The sequence below is a fragment of the Arvicanthis niloticus genome, chromosome 30 (genome assembly GCF_011762505.2).
Source record: "Arvicanthis niloticus isolate mArvNil1 chromosome 30, mArvNil1.pat.X, whole genome shotgun sequence".
Lineage (NCBI taxonomy): Eukaryota > Metazoa > Chordata > Mammalia > Rodentia > Muridae > Arvicanthis > Arvicanthis niloticus.
Genome location: NC_133438.1, coordinates 21,817,821 through 21,833,864, shown reverse-complemented (window position 1 = coordinate 21,833,864; position 16,044 = coordinate 21,817,821). Strand labels below are relative to the sequence as shown.

At 43.0% G+C, this 16,044-nt stretch overlaps 1 protein-coding gene and 1 pseudogene across 3 annotated transcripts in view; both read left to right on the top strand.

The window, feature by feature from the left end:
• Pde7b (phosphodiesterase 7B) overlaps nucleotides 1–16,044 on the top strand; it is a 313,578-nt gene that overhangs the window by 287,209 nt on the left and 10,325 nt on the right. For all 3 annotated transcript variants that reach the window (XM_076928085.1, XM_076928084.1, XM_076928086.1), the window contains 3 exons: nucleotides 3,895–3,986; nucleotides 9,669–9,813; nucleotides 12,660–12,756. In XM_076928085.1, coding sequence (XP_076784200.1) covers nucleotides 3,895–3,986; nucleotides 9,669–9,813; nucleotides 12,660–12,756 — 334 coding nt within the window. The remainder of the gene's footprint in view (nucleotides 1–3,894; nucleotides 3,987–9,668; nucleotides 9,814–12,659; nucleotides 12,757–16,044) is intronic.
• LOC143441032 (large ribosomal subunit protein eL13 pseudogene) lies at nucleotides 3,993–9,658 on the top strand (annotated as a pseudogene).

Below are 16,044 nucleotides of genomic sequence, written 5' to 3'. Positions count from 1 at the left end.
TAGGTGCACACACATACACCCACAGGCACATGCACACACACACACAGACACACACATACATAAACAGGCACATGCCACACACACACACATAAAAATCAGTAAGTAAATAATAAAACTCTATGAGGAACAGACTGAAAATGAAAGGTCCGGGCTGGTGGCTTAGCTCAGAAGCAGAGCATCTGCCTAGCTTGGCGTGCGTGGGTGAGATCTTGGGATCAAGTCCCATAATCAAGAAAGGCGAGAGAATGGCAGCAACAGTGGTAAATCTTTGATTTAAAATTTCTGACTTAAATAATGCATTATTCATGTGCTTTTTTTTTTCAAGGAGAAATGAACGGGCATTAAAAGTAAATGGTATTTTGATTCCCTGAATACATTTAATATGCAAAAATATGGTGTTGAAATGCTAATGTTTACAAATAAGCAGGGCATAACTGAATGACTTACATTTTTAGATATCAATTCTGGAAAGCGAGGGCAAAATTAAATCTAATTATAGGTATTTGTGAGCTTATAAAGCTCTGGCTTCTGGGTGCTTAGATACAGCAGCACAGTGAAAATTCTTAGGAGACAGTGAGAAGCATGTCCATCGTCCCAGGTTTTAATGCTGGCACGCGTGAGTCAAAGATGTTCCTTACCAGTCACAAATGGCGTGCCAGCCTCACAGGTTATTATACCTGTGGTACAAACATCCAAGGGCCACATGAGGGAGAAATGAGGTTAAATAAAGTATTTGGCCCAAGACACTGCAGGTGTACCCCTCTCTTCACTGCCCTCCATTCCTTACTCTCTTGAAGGCAGATGAGTGGCCCTGGTCCCTACACCATCCTGACCGAACTGTTGTTTGTATAAGCACATGAGTCTGTTTGTAACCAGACAGTGTCTTTCACTGGTGCCAGCTCCCCAGCCTGCTCAGTCTCCTCTCATCCCCCTGGCACTACTATACAAATACACTTCACCAGCAAATTCCCTAAGTTTCCTCACACTCCATCTGCAGAAGATCGTTAATGAAGATGTTAAGTCAGGCTGGCATACAAAACACTGCCTACGGCCAGCCTCCTGACGCTCCTATTCCATTCAACAGAGATGTAGTGTCATTTGTCATTAGGTCTTGTTACAAATTTTTGGCCCCTTGAAGAACTCATGTGAGGTAGCTCGTGTCTGTATCTGCTTGACTTAGTCTGGCAAGTGAACTCATGAGCGACTGAATTAAATGTCACTGCAGGATTGAACATCTGTTACATCATGCTAACCTATCGCTCTCCCTGCTCATAAATCTTTACAATCAGAACAAATTAGTCTAGTACATTACTTATAACAAACATTCTCTTTTGTTGAGCATGGCTCATGCCCAAAAGGAAATCATAGACCAGTGGATGAAAGTAATAAAATTTCATCACTGGTTCAAACATGATCAAGTGGTAAATAAAAATAACAACTGCTTGGCAAGAGAGAAGCAATTACAAAACAGTCTCTCCAAGGGTGGGCTTAAAGAAGAGTCTCACAAAGCTCCTCACAACAGAGTCCTAGGGAGATTTAAGAAGCAAGAATAGGTGTATTTTCCCTGAGCTTGTGTGTGTATGTGTGTGTGTGTGTGTGTGTGTGTGTGTGTGGTGTGTGTGTGTGTGAGTGGTGTGTGTGTGTGTGTGTGTGGTGTGTGTGTGTGTGTGAGAGAGAGAGAGAGAGAGAGAGAGAGAGAGAGAGAGAGAGAGTTTTAGAGGACCCTGGATTGTGTCACTTGCAGGGGCTCTCTTTCCATTTGCTAAAAACAATTTGGGGACTCTGATTTGTTTTGATCTGGTTAAGTTTTTGTTTTGGTTTGGTTTGGTTTGGTTTGGTTTGGTTTGGTTTGGTTTGGTTTGGTTTGGTTTGGTTTTTAGCAGTTATCCGGCAAAAGAAATCTCAGTTGAGGAAATGCCTTCATCAAATTGGCCTGTAGGCAAGTGTTTAGGGCATTCATTGATTAATGGTTGACAGGAAGGGCCCAGCTCACCTGGGGGCAGTACTGCTCCTGGCCATGTGCTCCTAGGTAGGCTGGGAAAGTCAGCTAAGCACGCCACACGAGGAGCCGCACGAGGAGCAAGCTAATAAGCAGATTTCTATGGCCCCTCTTCAGCTCCCACCTCTGGGTTCTTGCTCTGACTTCCCTCAGTGAAGGACTGTAAGTTGTAAGATAAACCCTTTCCCTCCAGTTGCTCTCTGTCACGGTCTTTGCCACAGAGAGGAAGCAAACTAGAACAATGGTTCTCCTTGTTCCTGTCCCTTCCTAATTTTTGAACTGTGGTAAAATACACCTTCTCAACACCCTGAAGAATGTGAGTCAGTGGTACCGAGTGCAGCTATAGCTTGTTCCCCTGGTGTGCTTAGCTGGCTTTCTCAGCTCACCTAGGACCACACGCCCAGGAATGGCACTACCCCCAAGTGAGCTGGGCCCTTCCACGTCACTGATAATCAAGTGCAGCTATAATGATATGCAGCCATCATAACCCTGTGTCTCTAGAACATCTTATAAAACTCTATATCCATTCTATATCCAGGAGCTCCCTCCCATCCTCCTATCCCTCCCATCCTGCCAACTACTGTCCGTCATTCTGTCTCTACAACTGTCATTATATAAGGCACCTCATGTAAATGAAATTGAACAGTTTTCTTTCACTTTTAAATAATGTTATCGTTTATATTTTTATGAAGTTAAAATTGCTCTTAAAATAGTACAGGGGCCTGGCTTGGTGGCAGACACCTATAATCCTGGAACTCAGCAAGCCAAAGCAGGAAGATTGATAGGTAAAGGGGAGCCTGGGCTAAATGTTAACTTCAAGGACACCCCGTGAATTCTGTGACTTTATTTTAGGAAAACCAAAAACAGAAAGAAAAAGGAAAACTTACACTAACAGTAAGTCCAAGGGAGAAGCTAAACATAACTGATGCTCCCCAAAAGTGAGATTTATCCAGATAACCAGACAAGGGAGGAACTATAGATTTCATCTCACAGACTTTAAAGGCTAAATGTCAAGACGACCATCATGACAGTTGACAAAGCTATCCGCCTTAACAGTGGTTCTTAAACCTTGGTGAGCATAAGAATTCATTCCTGGTGGCTGCAGAGATGGCGCAGCAGGTAAGCGCATTACCACCCTCGGAGAGGACACAGAGTCTTAACAGTAGAGTCCAACGGCTTATAACCACCAGTTCTGCAACTCCAGGAGATCTAATGCCCTCTATGACCTCCGAAGAATTCATGTGCATATATATATATATATATATATATATATATATATATATATATATATTCATATATATATGAATTCATATATATAATCTTTTGTTAAAAGAACCACCACCTACCCAATAACCAAAACAATATTGAATGGGACTCAGAAGTCTTATGTGTTGCCCAAGGCCATGGGAGTCTGGGTATAGGAGGATCTTACCAGCTACCACCAGCACAGCAGATTAAACCAGAAGTTGTGACAACTTCCTCTGCTCGGTTAGATCAAGCAATCTCGGATTGGAGTCAGCACTGTAGAGTGCTGACACCTATTGCAACCTGTTCCAAGTGCTTCACTCTGCTCTTCTACATGTAGGGTCGCCTGAGGGAGCTGTAGAAAGCAGGGACAGCGGCTTATGTTGGTTGGAACAGAATTAGTCAACCTAGACTCCAAGAGACCCTGAACCCCAAACATCACTGCAGCCTGAGGACGAGGCCTGGGGCTTTTCACTTTGTTTTTTTGTTGTTGTTGTTGTTTTTGTTTTTGTTTTTTGTTTTTTTGTTTTTTTTTTTTTCTGGGCCTTTGTCTGGAAAGAAACTATTGGCTGTTCCCAAGGTGTGCTCGACTATGAAGATTGTTATCTAGCTCTTCTCCCCTTTCTAGCGTGTGTTTTCTTTCCTTCTAGAATATGTCTGTGCTGGAGAATCACCACTGGCGATCTACAATCGGCATGCTTCGGGAGTCACGGCTCCTTGCTCACTTGCCAAAGGAAATGACGTAAGTCTCTAGAGAGGCAGCAGACTGATGTGCACATGGTAAAGATAAGTCACGTTCTCCAGGGTGTGCTGGGGACCCTGTATCAGTAGCAGGGAGCCAGCTGCTGGGTTTCCTGCCCTCACTTGATTGGCCAGCCAGAGACTCGGTGTCAGCTACCAAAACCTAGAAACCAGAATCTCTGAGCGTTTTGAAATGGCCTCAGATGGTCAGTGACCTAAAGTCAGAGGAAACGATAATAAACATCTCTCTGCTTTCACACTCTTTGGCAACAAGGCTCTGTTCTGCCAAATTCCTATCCCTTATGTTAGCAAAACCCTCCTCCCGTTTAGATACAAAGAATAAATATTTGTCAAGAAAGAACATAGGAATTTGCAAACTAGATTAAGGACTAGTCCAGTTAAGTGTGCTTTATCATTGCTAGTCTCCAGGCAAAGCAGGAGTCAGGAATGTTTTATTAAGCTGTGTGTAACCCATTACTATATTTCTAGCAATGTAAAAGCTGAGGCAGGAGGATCACTGTGAGACTGGGGGCAGCCTGGGCTACAGAGAAAAACTCCCCCTCAAAAAAAAAATAAATAAGTAAGACAAAATAATTAAATGGATTTGTCCACTGACTTGACCAGACATTTTTCTATCATTGATCTGCTTAATGTCTTTTGGGGTTTTGTTTGTTTGTTTGTCTTTTTATTTATTTACATTTTTTAAGACAGGGTTTCTTTGTTCAGCCCTGACTTGCCTGGAACTTGCTCTGTAGACCAGGATAGCCTTGAACTCAGAGATCCTCCTGCCTCTGCCTCCCAAATGCTTGAATTAAAAGTCTACACCGCCATGCCCAGCTATTCTTTGCCTTTTAAGCAGAAAATAATTCTTTTCACAGTCTACTGTTTGTCTGGCCTGAATCTTACTCGTTTTTCTCATGGTCCCAACTTAACCAAAACACCGTTTTACAACAACACCACTAATTCTGATCTCTTTTATGGAAAAGTATAGGACCCAAGGGAGTTAGGTGAGTGACAAAATCAACCATTGTTTTACGAACATGTGGGAACTTGAATTCCAGAGCAGAGTGATGTTCTGCTATCGGACAAGCAGTATCCTCTGTGCTCTTGAGTTTTGGGGGGGACCTCTATGCATTTCACATGGATCTCCAGCTCTGGAAAGAATGTTCAGCTTACAGGAAGAACTGAGCTCTTTTTAACCCTCTGGAAATTAAAAAAATAAAAAATAAAAACAGGAAGGAGGGTGAACAGAAAAAGAATATAATGAGGAATAATTGGGAAAGAAGCAGAAAAGGGCCCAGTGTGACCAACCTTCCCCAAACCGTCCCACTAATCCTGGCTGTTTCAGTTACGACCCTCACACTCACACTCACACATACCCACACTCACACTCACTCCCACGAACTGCACTAAAATACCATTTATCTCTGAGCCACAGTGTCTTTGTGAGAATTGCTCTTGCTGGAAGGTTAATCATTACACAGTAACGCTCATGAACGGACTTTGTAACAAAACTTATATTCACCATTGTTAGCTTTCCTACCCTCAAGGAAGTCATTTAAGGCTATTTTTCTGACCTTTAAAAACCAGATACATTAAATGTGGAAACTACAGAAACTTGAGGAAAGTACTCATTTGAACGATAATGAGTTGTCGCTTTTGAAGAACAAAACAATAGACAGACTACTGACAGGCTCACATAGTTCACAGAAGAAACACACAAGCACTGGCGACCCCGTCTGTGAGGACAGTCAGTGGTAGCCCTGCAGCTTTCTTTCCTTTCAGTATTAAAAATACTGAAAATGCAACCACATTTTAACAAAATGCAAGGCGTATGTATGCAGACACTGTTGTTCTTTTCAGGTTTTCGTTTTGTTTTGCTTATATGTGTGCCTGCTTGGCTGGATGTACACTATGTGGATTCAGGTACACTCAGAGGCCAGAAGACGATGCCATTACTGGAGTTAGAGTTAGTTATAGGCACTCATGAGCCTTCCAGTACAGTGCTGGGGGCCAAACTCAAGTCCTCGGCGAGAACAGCAAGTGCGCTCGACCACTGAACATTTCTCCATCCTTTCTGTCTGGATGTTTGAGACAGGACCTCACTCTGCAGCCCAGGCTGACTTCAAGCTCACGTCGGTTTTCTTGCCTCAGTCTCTCAAGTGGTGAGATTAGGGGACATGGTCACCACACCTGGCTTGCATTATACTTTCTAGCCTAGTAGAGTACATTTACAAAAAAAAAAGGCTTTTTCTACATCATCCAATGAGTTACAGAAAGTTATTATGCTGACTATTTGTCAATATTGTATCCAAATAGAGGTGGTTATTCACTACTGTTTGGAAATGAGGTGGCCTCCAAATTATTTCATTATAAATAACATTTTTTTTTATTTCTACAATAAAAGAAAAATAAAAGGAAACATAAAACTAGTGTTGTATTGAGACGATAATCCATCGGTCTCTGATAAAAGCTTTAAGTAGTTCTCGGTGAGTTTTCAAGGCGCCCATCCGATGTTTGGATTCTGATTTTACTTGTAGCTTGTAGTAAAAATATTAGCAATGCCAGTGCAGGGTTTCCACCTGCCTTAGACCATTTACGGTTTTGGATGGAAGACACACATAGTATTTATATTTTTAAACATGTCTTAGGCAGCACAATAGCTGGGCAATTGCCTACCCTCCATGCTGTTAGAATCTACCTTCCCATCTATAACCCAAGCTATTACTTGCTGTGTTTCATCTGGGCTGCTCTTAGTTCTAATTGGCCAGCCCACATGGCCGCGCTTGTATGGCTCAGCGAATGCATGACGGCTCTCCTTTCTCCTCTCCTCTACATTCTTCTTTTATTCTAGACTAACTTTTTCTTCATGGTGTTCTCCCTAAGGCCACAAAAACCTCAACTCCACCTATGTCTCTTCTCCTCAGCTATTGGCTGACGGCATTTTTATTCACCAATCAGAATTAACTTGGGAGCAGGGTCCCAGGGGCTATGTGTAGACTCTAGGTTTTAGGGGCCTGCACGTATCATTACAATAGACAGTAAAAGACAAAGCCCCAACTATCCGCTTTCTAGTCCAATAACAGCATGGAAGGTAGGCAGCTGCCCAGCTATTGTGCTGCCTAAGGCATACTTAAAAATATAAAGGTTGTGTGTGTACTCTTCATCCAGGAAGCATTTTTATGGGGCATTTTTCATAGTAGTCAGAAACTAGAAGCAACTGAAGTGGCCATCAAACATGGATTCGCATTACAGTAAATGGAATACAGTATATTGATGAAAATTATGTATTAGAGCCTACATGTCAGCACAGATGAATTTGAAAACATAATATCAAGCCAAAAAGACAAGACACGAGCCAGGCATGGTGGCATACTACTGGAATTCCAGCATTTGGGAGGTGGAGACTGGAGAGCCAGAGTTCAAGGTCAGCCTAGCTACACAGTACCTCAAGGCCTTACCTCAACTATATGAAATGCTGACTCAAAACAACAAAAGAGGCAACATGCTCTCGTCATGTATGTACACCCATGTATATACTGGCAGCACCAACTGCACTCAAGTCAACCAAAGGGGGGAGGGGCATAAAATCAAGAGGAAGGAAGTCAGGGTAAAGGGGTCTGGGAAGAGCTGAAGGGAAGGGGGGGGTATTCCAGTGAAAATGCATTGTACACAAGTATGAAATTCTCAAAGAATAAAATTATGTTAAAAAAAATAAATAATACAAAGCCCAACTACAAAATGGGATGGCAAAACATATTAATACATGCCATATTATATATTATATTGTGCTATATTATATACCATATAACTTAACGTTTGAAAGTAGCTGAAGTTAAAGCATCTTGTTAAACATGCACAGTGACAAAATTATTTTAAGTAGAAAAAGATCAAAGGGTAGTCACAACAGGCTTGCTGGGGAAGCAGGCATGGAGGAGGCAGGGGGATCCCCTAGGACACTGGCAGACAATGTTCCTATACAAGTATCTTGACTCATTAAATGGAACAGCCATGACCTATGCATGTGACTTCAACGCATTTCATTTCTACATGTGAACTTTAACACAGTTACTGACTGATCAGTCCTCCCTCCTCCTGACTGATTCGTATGTGAGAAGCAAAGCTCTGACCTGCACTAATTTTGTAAGACGTCCCGCTTCTCCTGTGCCATCTGTATACTAACATGTCACTTTCATGCCAGTTTACAGTGACGTCTCAATCACCTGTTTTGCTTTTAAGTTCTATTGCCTCTTGCTGCCAGTCTATTTTGTATTGTTACTGACTCATTCCATCCCATAGTACCATTCCCATTACCATCTTCCAAATTATGACCACTAGTCCGGAAAGATGGCTCACTGGTTAACAGCACTTACTGCTCTTCCAGAGGACTAGGGTTCAGTTCACAGCACCCACAGGGGCTCACAACCATCTGTCTAACTTCAGCTGCAGAGAATCCAATGCCCTCTTCTGGACACTATGGGTATTGTCATACCTGTGACATGACACACAGACACACACACACACATATACACATACACATAAATAAGAGTTTAAAAAATAAATATTTTTAAACATTAAGACTATTGCTACCGCCTTTCCGCTCAGCCGTTCTCCTGTATAGGAGGCAGCCATGGCGCCCAGCCAGAATGGCATGATCCTGAAGCCCCACTTCCACATGGATTGGCAGCAGCAAGTGACAAACACAGGGTTCAACCAGCCAGCTCCCAAGATCCGCAGATGCAAGGCCCGCAGACAAAAGCATCGTCCTGTATCCCGTCCCATCAGGCCCATCATGAGGTGCCCTACAGTTAGATACCACACCAAGGTCCAGGCTGGCAGGGACTTCAGCCTGGAGGAACTCAGGGTGGCTGGTATCCACAAGAAAATGGCTCGCACCATCGGCATCTTTGTGGACTCAAGGAGGCGAAACAAATCCACGGAATCACTGCAGGCCAACGTGTAGCAACTGAAGGAGTACAGCTCCAAGCTCATACTTTTCCCCAGGAAGCCTTCTGCTCCAAAGAAGGGAGACAGTTCTGCTGAAGAACTGGCCACTCAGCTGACAGGACCCATGATGCCCATCCGGAATGTGTACAAAAAGGAAAAAGCCAGAGTCATCACGGAAGAAGAGAAGAACTTTAAGGCTTTTGCCAGTCTCTGCATGGCCCGTGCCAACGCCCGGCTCTTCGGCATCCGAGCAAAAAGGGTGAAGGAAGCTGCAGAGCAGGACATTGAGAAGAAAAAGTAATATGCAGTTAGAGAGCTGCAATACATTTTCCATGAAGGAAAAAAAAAGATTATTGCTACCACTCTTTCTTTCTCTGTGAACATCTAAACTTCAAGCTACTTTGAACCCTCAGAAGGCACAACCCAAATGCCTGTGAAGTTTCTCCCAAGTCTTTCTGTGTTCCCCTTAAAGCATGCTTTTCTTTCTCACTCTTTCAAATTTCCCCCATGGCAACTGTGGGAATGTGTAATGAACACAACTTCATTCACGTGAGGGTTCAGGCTCTCTGTGCAGCCTTGACAGAAGATTCGCTCTCAGGCTGTGAGGGACTGGGCTGCTGTGTAATAAACACATTAACGTCTACAGAGGCAAGCCACGGGGTGGTGCGGGAATCGAGCATCCTGAGTGGGATTTGCTGTGTGAATGTGATTCTCTCTTTTGTTCTTGGGGATACAGACAGGATATCGAACAGCAGCTGGGCTCCCTGATCTTGGCCACAGACATCAACAGACAGAATGAGTTTCTGACCCGCTTAAAAGCTCACCTCCACAATAAAGATTTGAGACTGGAGAATGTACAGGACAGACACTTTATGCTTCAGGTAAGTAAGCAACAAAAGCCGCCTAGCCTGGCCAAGTGAAAACACTTAGGGATGCAATCAATGATTTTAGCACGTTTGAGAAGGAGCTACAAGCTATGGTAAAGTAAGAGTTGTGACCTACTTTGTTAAAAGCTCCGAAAGACATGCTACTATTAAGTGCTTTCCAAACAAGCCAAAACAAGGTTTCAGAAAGTGGAAAATCTCTCGGTTTTTCCTTGTTTGGTAACTGCCTCATCACAGAGTAAACCTCGATGGAAGGTTGCATGCACCAATAAGCATGCAACCCTTTGTCTTAGTTACTTTTCTGTCACTGTGAGGAAAACATGTAATTGGCGGCTTGCTTATGGTTTCAAAAGGATGAGTCCATGACAGTTGTAGCAGGGAACCTGGCAACATGCACAAGCATGGCACTGGAGCAGCATCTGAGAGCTTACGTGTTGATACAGTAACTTGGCAGAGAGAGAAGGAGAAGGAGAGGAGAAGAGGGGGAGAGGAGAAGAGGGGGAGAGAAGAAGAGGAGGAGAGCAGGAGAAGGACACACCTTCTCCAACAAGGCCACACCTCCTAATCCTTCCCAAACAGTTCCACCACTGAAAACAGAGCATTCAGATATATGAGCATATGAGAGTCGTTCTACAACCCTGTAGAGGTACTGCTATACAAAAAACAGTGCTAGGAATCACACACTGGAGGGATGGCCTTTACCAGGAATGCCACAGCAAGGGCCCTGCTCCTGAGCCACCTGCATCACAAGCGAATACCATGTTTCATGCTGTGATAGAAAGTTAATCAGTGTGACAGGTGCCAGTGAAGGACTGCTTCTGTAACTTGAGAGGATCCTGTTAATCACAGTGCCACCAAACCCTGAAAATCCCTTAGCTTTCCTTCACCTGGGGCCTGTCCAGATCATCTTTCCCTTCTTTTCCTACCTAAGCTCTTTCTTGCTCAGGTGAGGTTTACAGTTTCTCAGATACAAATAAGTAAATTGATTGGAATCAAACTGTTGAGTCAGCCCAAGCCCAACCAACCCTTTTTGCTTTACTCCATGGCAAGAAGCCATTTATGATGCAAAAAGAGAGACATAGTCAACCTCAGATCTACAAGTTTGGCCCAGCATCCAAGTCGGTGCCTTCTTCATGTTTTCTCTCATCATCTTGGTCCCTTTGGCAAAGTGACTGCATGCCCAGGCGTGGACCCTGAGCTTATGTAGACAGACCGACTTTAATCAGAGTCTGAACATGGTCATTTTGTTTCAGACCACTATATTGTAGCTACTCAAAGAGCTCAATCCATGCAGGAAATACCCTACTTCTAGGTCTAGGACTACATCCATTCCCTTCTTTCTAAACCAGGATTCTAAATACTTAAAGCTTAGTACCTAAGTGCTTAAGGCTTAGTACCTGAATGCTCAAAGATGAGTCAGATGTTGACTTAAATGGCTCAGAGCAACTTGTAACTGAAATATTTAACCCTGCATTTCGAAAGGAACTCTTGCCAACTCAAAGGGAACTTTAAAATCCCCAAAAGGACTTCTGCCCGTTACCTAGCCAACACGTGTGCTGGTGCCCCTTATAACCAAAGAATAAACAAGTAGACTATATGCTCGTGACATCTCAGGCTCTCTTAGACCCCAATACTCCTGGCCGCTCTATAGTGTGAAGAAGTGTGTCAGAGCAGTAAACACTGCTAGTGGGCAGGTCTCCAGCTGCAGCTCCTTAGTAGCTGTCAAAAAGGAGAGCCTTCTTGACTGGCAATTCAAGATAACTCTCCAAGAATCACTACTAACAAAACCAAACAGACACCCCAGATCCAGAGCCATGTATAGCAACCCAAGATGGCCTGACTTAGCTATGCAAACACAAAACTCCTGGGTTTAACATGACTTAGTATCTTGGCTGGCAGTCTAAACATATTTATACCTACACAGACATGTAAATGCAAATACAATTTAAGACGTATACGGAGAGGGTCAACATAAGAGTATCTTCCATCTGAGACTGAACTGACAACCACAGGGATACATGGATCTAACCTAGGACCTCTGTATATAAGTTATACTTGTATAGCTTTGTGTTTTTATGGGACTCGTAACAAAGGGAGTGGGGCGTTGTCTCTGACTGCTTTGCCTGCTTTTGGGACCCTTTTGCTCCTACTGGATTTCCTAGTCCAGCCTTAATATGAGGGAGGTGCCTAATCTTACTGCAATTTGATATGCTGTGTTTGGTTGCTATCTCTGGGAGGCCTGCCCTTTTCTGAAAGGAGATGGAGGAGGAATGGATGGGAATGGAAGAGGTAGGGAAGATGGAGGCAATAGGGGGGTGGGGAGGGGGAGGGAGGGGAAACTACCACCGGAATGTAATGTGTGAATAATTTAATAAATTATTATCAGTCTATTTAATTATAGTTATATAAAATTAATATAATTTAATAAATAGAATAATTTTTTTAATTCAATAGAAAAAATAAAAATAGCGACTTTCAGTGGTCATCATATTTGAGTCTGGCCAGATCCCTGCAGCAACCTTCCTCAGAGCAATGGAACAGCATAATGAGCCAGACCAGGGCTTTCATTGGCTTGCCCACCTGAGTCATCTCAGGGAAGCTCTGTGTCCTTGAATGGCGGCTCTTCTCTTCTCACGGTTATAATGTGGGGGTTCTGAATGAAGGGCTTTGTGCAGTTGTGAATAACAGTTGTCTCCTGAAGAAGCTTGTCAGGGAGGCCGTCTGTAAACATGGGCTTGGTACCGTGAGAGAGTCAGCAGACCTTGTAGCACCATTGGCTTGGGTATATTTGCAACTGAAGGAACATCCTCTCTGACAGCCTCTCTGTGCCTGTTCCTTCTCAGATCGCCTTGAAGTGTGCTGACATTTGCAATCCTTGTCGAATCTGGGAGATGAGCAAGCAGTGGAGTGAAAGGGTCTGTGAAGAATTCTACAGGCAAGGTTGGTGGATCCCACAGGCGAGGGTTCATCCCCTTCTCCTTTTGGGCGATTCTCCTAACAAAACAGGAACGGCTAATCTGTCACAACATCTGTTCTTCCATCAGCTCTAATTATCCTAACCTTCTCCTTTAACTGCCTTGTGAATCATCCAACCCTTTCGTGGGGAAGAAAGAGTTAAATAAATATAATAAATATCACAGACTCACTATGGAAACAGGTAATAAGCACACTGCAATGAATGAAAACAAACTGCATGTGCACACACAGACACAGACAGCCATATATGTATATACATATATATTCACATATTTGCACATGCACACACAGATACAGCTGTATATGTATATACATATATATTCACATATTTGCACATGGACACGCAGACACAGACAGCCATATATGTATATACATATATACTCACATATTTGCACATGCACACACAGATACAGCTGTATATGTATATACATATATATTCACATATTTGCACATGGACACGCAGACACAGACAGCCATATATGTATATACATATATATTCACATATTTGCACATGCACACACAGACACAGCTATATATGTATATACATATATATTCACATATTTGCACATGCACACACAGACACAGCTGTATATGTATATGCATATATATTCACATATTTGCACATGCACACACAGACACAGCCGTATATGTATATACATGTATATTCACATATTTGCACATGCACACACAGACAGCCATATATGTATATACATGTATATTCACATATTTGCACATGCACACACAGACACAGACAGCCATATATGTATATACATGTATATTCACATATTTGCACATGCACACACAGACACAGCCGTATATGTATATACATGTATATTCACATATTTGCACATGCACACACAGACACAGCCGTATATGTATATACATATATATTCACATGTTTGCACATGCACACACAGACACAGCTGTATATGTATATACATATATATTCACATATTTGCACATGCACACATATATATGTTCACATACTTTTATATATCTCTCCCCTGTGACTATAACAGTATGGTAGACAGGTTGATTTTTGCCCTGACCTTCATTTTAATGAGCTGAGCACAGCCTGAAGGCTAAGCATTGCTTGGAAGTCAACGTCTTCCATTCTGAGAGAATAATAATTCAGGGCCTTTTGTGTGCCTTTTTCTCAGGTACTTAAAACTTCCAATGATGAAGGTCAAAGTTAGCGAAGAACTAAGAACAGTTTACAGAAGTCAGACCATTCGAATGCATTTCAACAATAACACATGTGAGGTTTTCAGTGAAATGCTGAACGGTCCTAAGATAGACCACAATTTTTCAAAGATTACCTTCCTTCACAAGGAAGGCAGTAAATCAGCAAGCAGAATCTTGACATTGGGTGGGAAGTAGGCCTTTAAACACAGGCTTGATTCTTCAGGCTGAGTTTCACCATGCAGGATGTTTGCTCAGGCAACAGCAGTGCCCTCGTGCTAGTGACAGGATCAGGTTTAAGAGGCTGGGGACAAATAAAACTTGAAGTGTCCCACATACCAGCTCAGTGGGGAGGTCAGACAGCAACAGTGAGCCTTTTGGAAAAACATCCACTGAAAGATGTGTCAATGACATCTCAGCGGTTCCAATGACAGAGGACGGAATAGGGCTGGGTTCACACAGGGCCAGAGGCTCTGCTCACTGTCACAGTCCAGGAGTAAGAGTGCCCCTGTGTCTCCTATGCCTCTGGAATTTCATGTGCACTCAATATGAGTCATGAGATGTTAGAACATCAGTTCTCTTTGGCCAAGATATAAAGTCTCCACTGAGATCAGAACAAAAGTAAATCTGATGAAGTTGGGGCAGAGAGGGTTTTAAGTCAGGGTGAGTGCTTCTTCCCTGTGTGATGCATCAGCGATTGAAACAGCAGTGGAGAGAAGGCTCGGACTACAGTATTGAAGATCAAGCGTCTTCTCTGTACCACTTGCTTTTGACTCCATCACGGGCTAATGTGTCCATTGTGATTTAGAGCTTTTATCACTCATCTGACACTTTATTCAGACTGTAATCGACTTGGGACAGCAGCCACACCACTTGGACAGACACGTCTGTTCAGGAATCGAAGTTGTTAACTACGAGGAATTAATGGCATCGAGCAATAAGGTTACTGTGTTTCTCTGCAAAAAGCAGCCCTGGTGAGATGCATGTACACAGCGCAGTAACACAGAAAGACCCAGAATGTTTGCACTTCAGACACCTGTGGACCTCCCAGCACACAAAGGAAGCAAGGAACAGACTCATTCCTTTTCAGTTAAGGGTCCTGCAGTCCAGATGTCCTGTCTGCTTTGAGAAGACTAGACTCTCAAAGTTCATCTGAACTCTTTCTTCCATATTGAATGTCTTTTAACTCTATAGGAATAACTCCTATCATCTTGATGAGTCATGTCTAGCTTTCAGTTATGGATTTAGACTCAAATGCCAGCTCATATCCCCAGTAGCCAGGCTTCTATCAACAGTTCTTAATTGTCTCTTTTGCTGCTGCTACTTGCTGCTGCTGATGATGATGGTGGTGGTGATGATGGTGGTGGTGGTGATGATGGTGATGATGATGGTGGTGGTGGTGATGATGGTGGTGGTGGTGGTGGTGGTGATGATGATGATGGTGATGATGATGATGATGTGGTGAAACACGGTCTTGATATTTAAGAGAGGCTGGTCTCAAACTCACTCCTGCCTCCAACTCTAGAATATGAGGTTGCAAGCATGGGCCGCTATGTCCAGTTAGGACAAACATGATGGATATAATGCATTACATTAAACAAACAATTCCTTTAAGTTGAGGTTTTAGATACAGGGTTTGGGGAGGAAAATGGCAGCCTATGAATCAGAAAAACTGTCAGATTCTCAGGATCAGGAGAGGAGGGTTCCCCTCCTCTCCAGCCCTCAACACTTTAAGAAAGTTCTTTGTAAATATGTGTTTATATCTCCACAATTAACCTAGTTTTTCAAGAAGTTTTTTTTATTAAATATCCACATTTATCTTTGTCTAATCCTCAGTAAAACATATTTTTATATGAGTAATTCCACACTGGATGTTTTAATTGCCACCAAGAACTATGGCTGGTTCCGTTGTGATAGCGCAAGTGGTAATCTGTAGCAGTCCTGGAGGAGAGACTGCTGGGTTCTCCTCTCTGTACTTTCCACATTGCTTAGTAGATTCCTGAAGACAACACGTGTCTCACACTTGTCTGGCGAGTAAGAGAAAGAATGAAGAACCTCGCAGGAGCACAG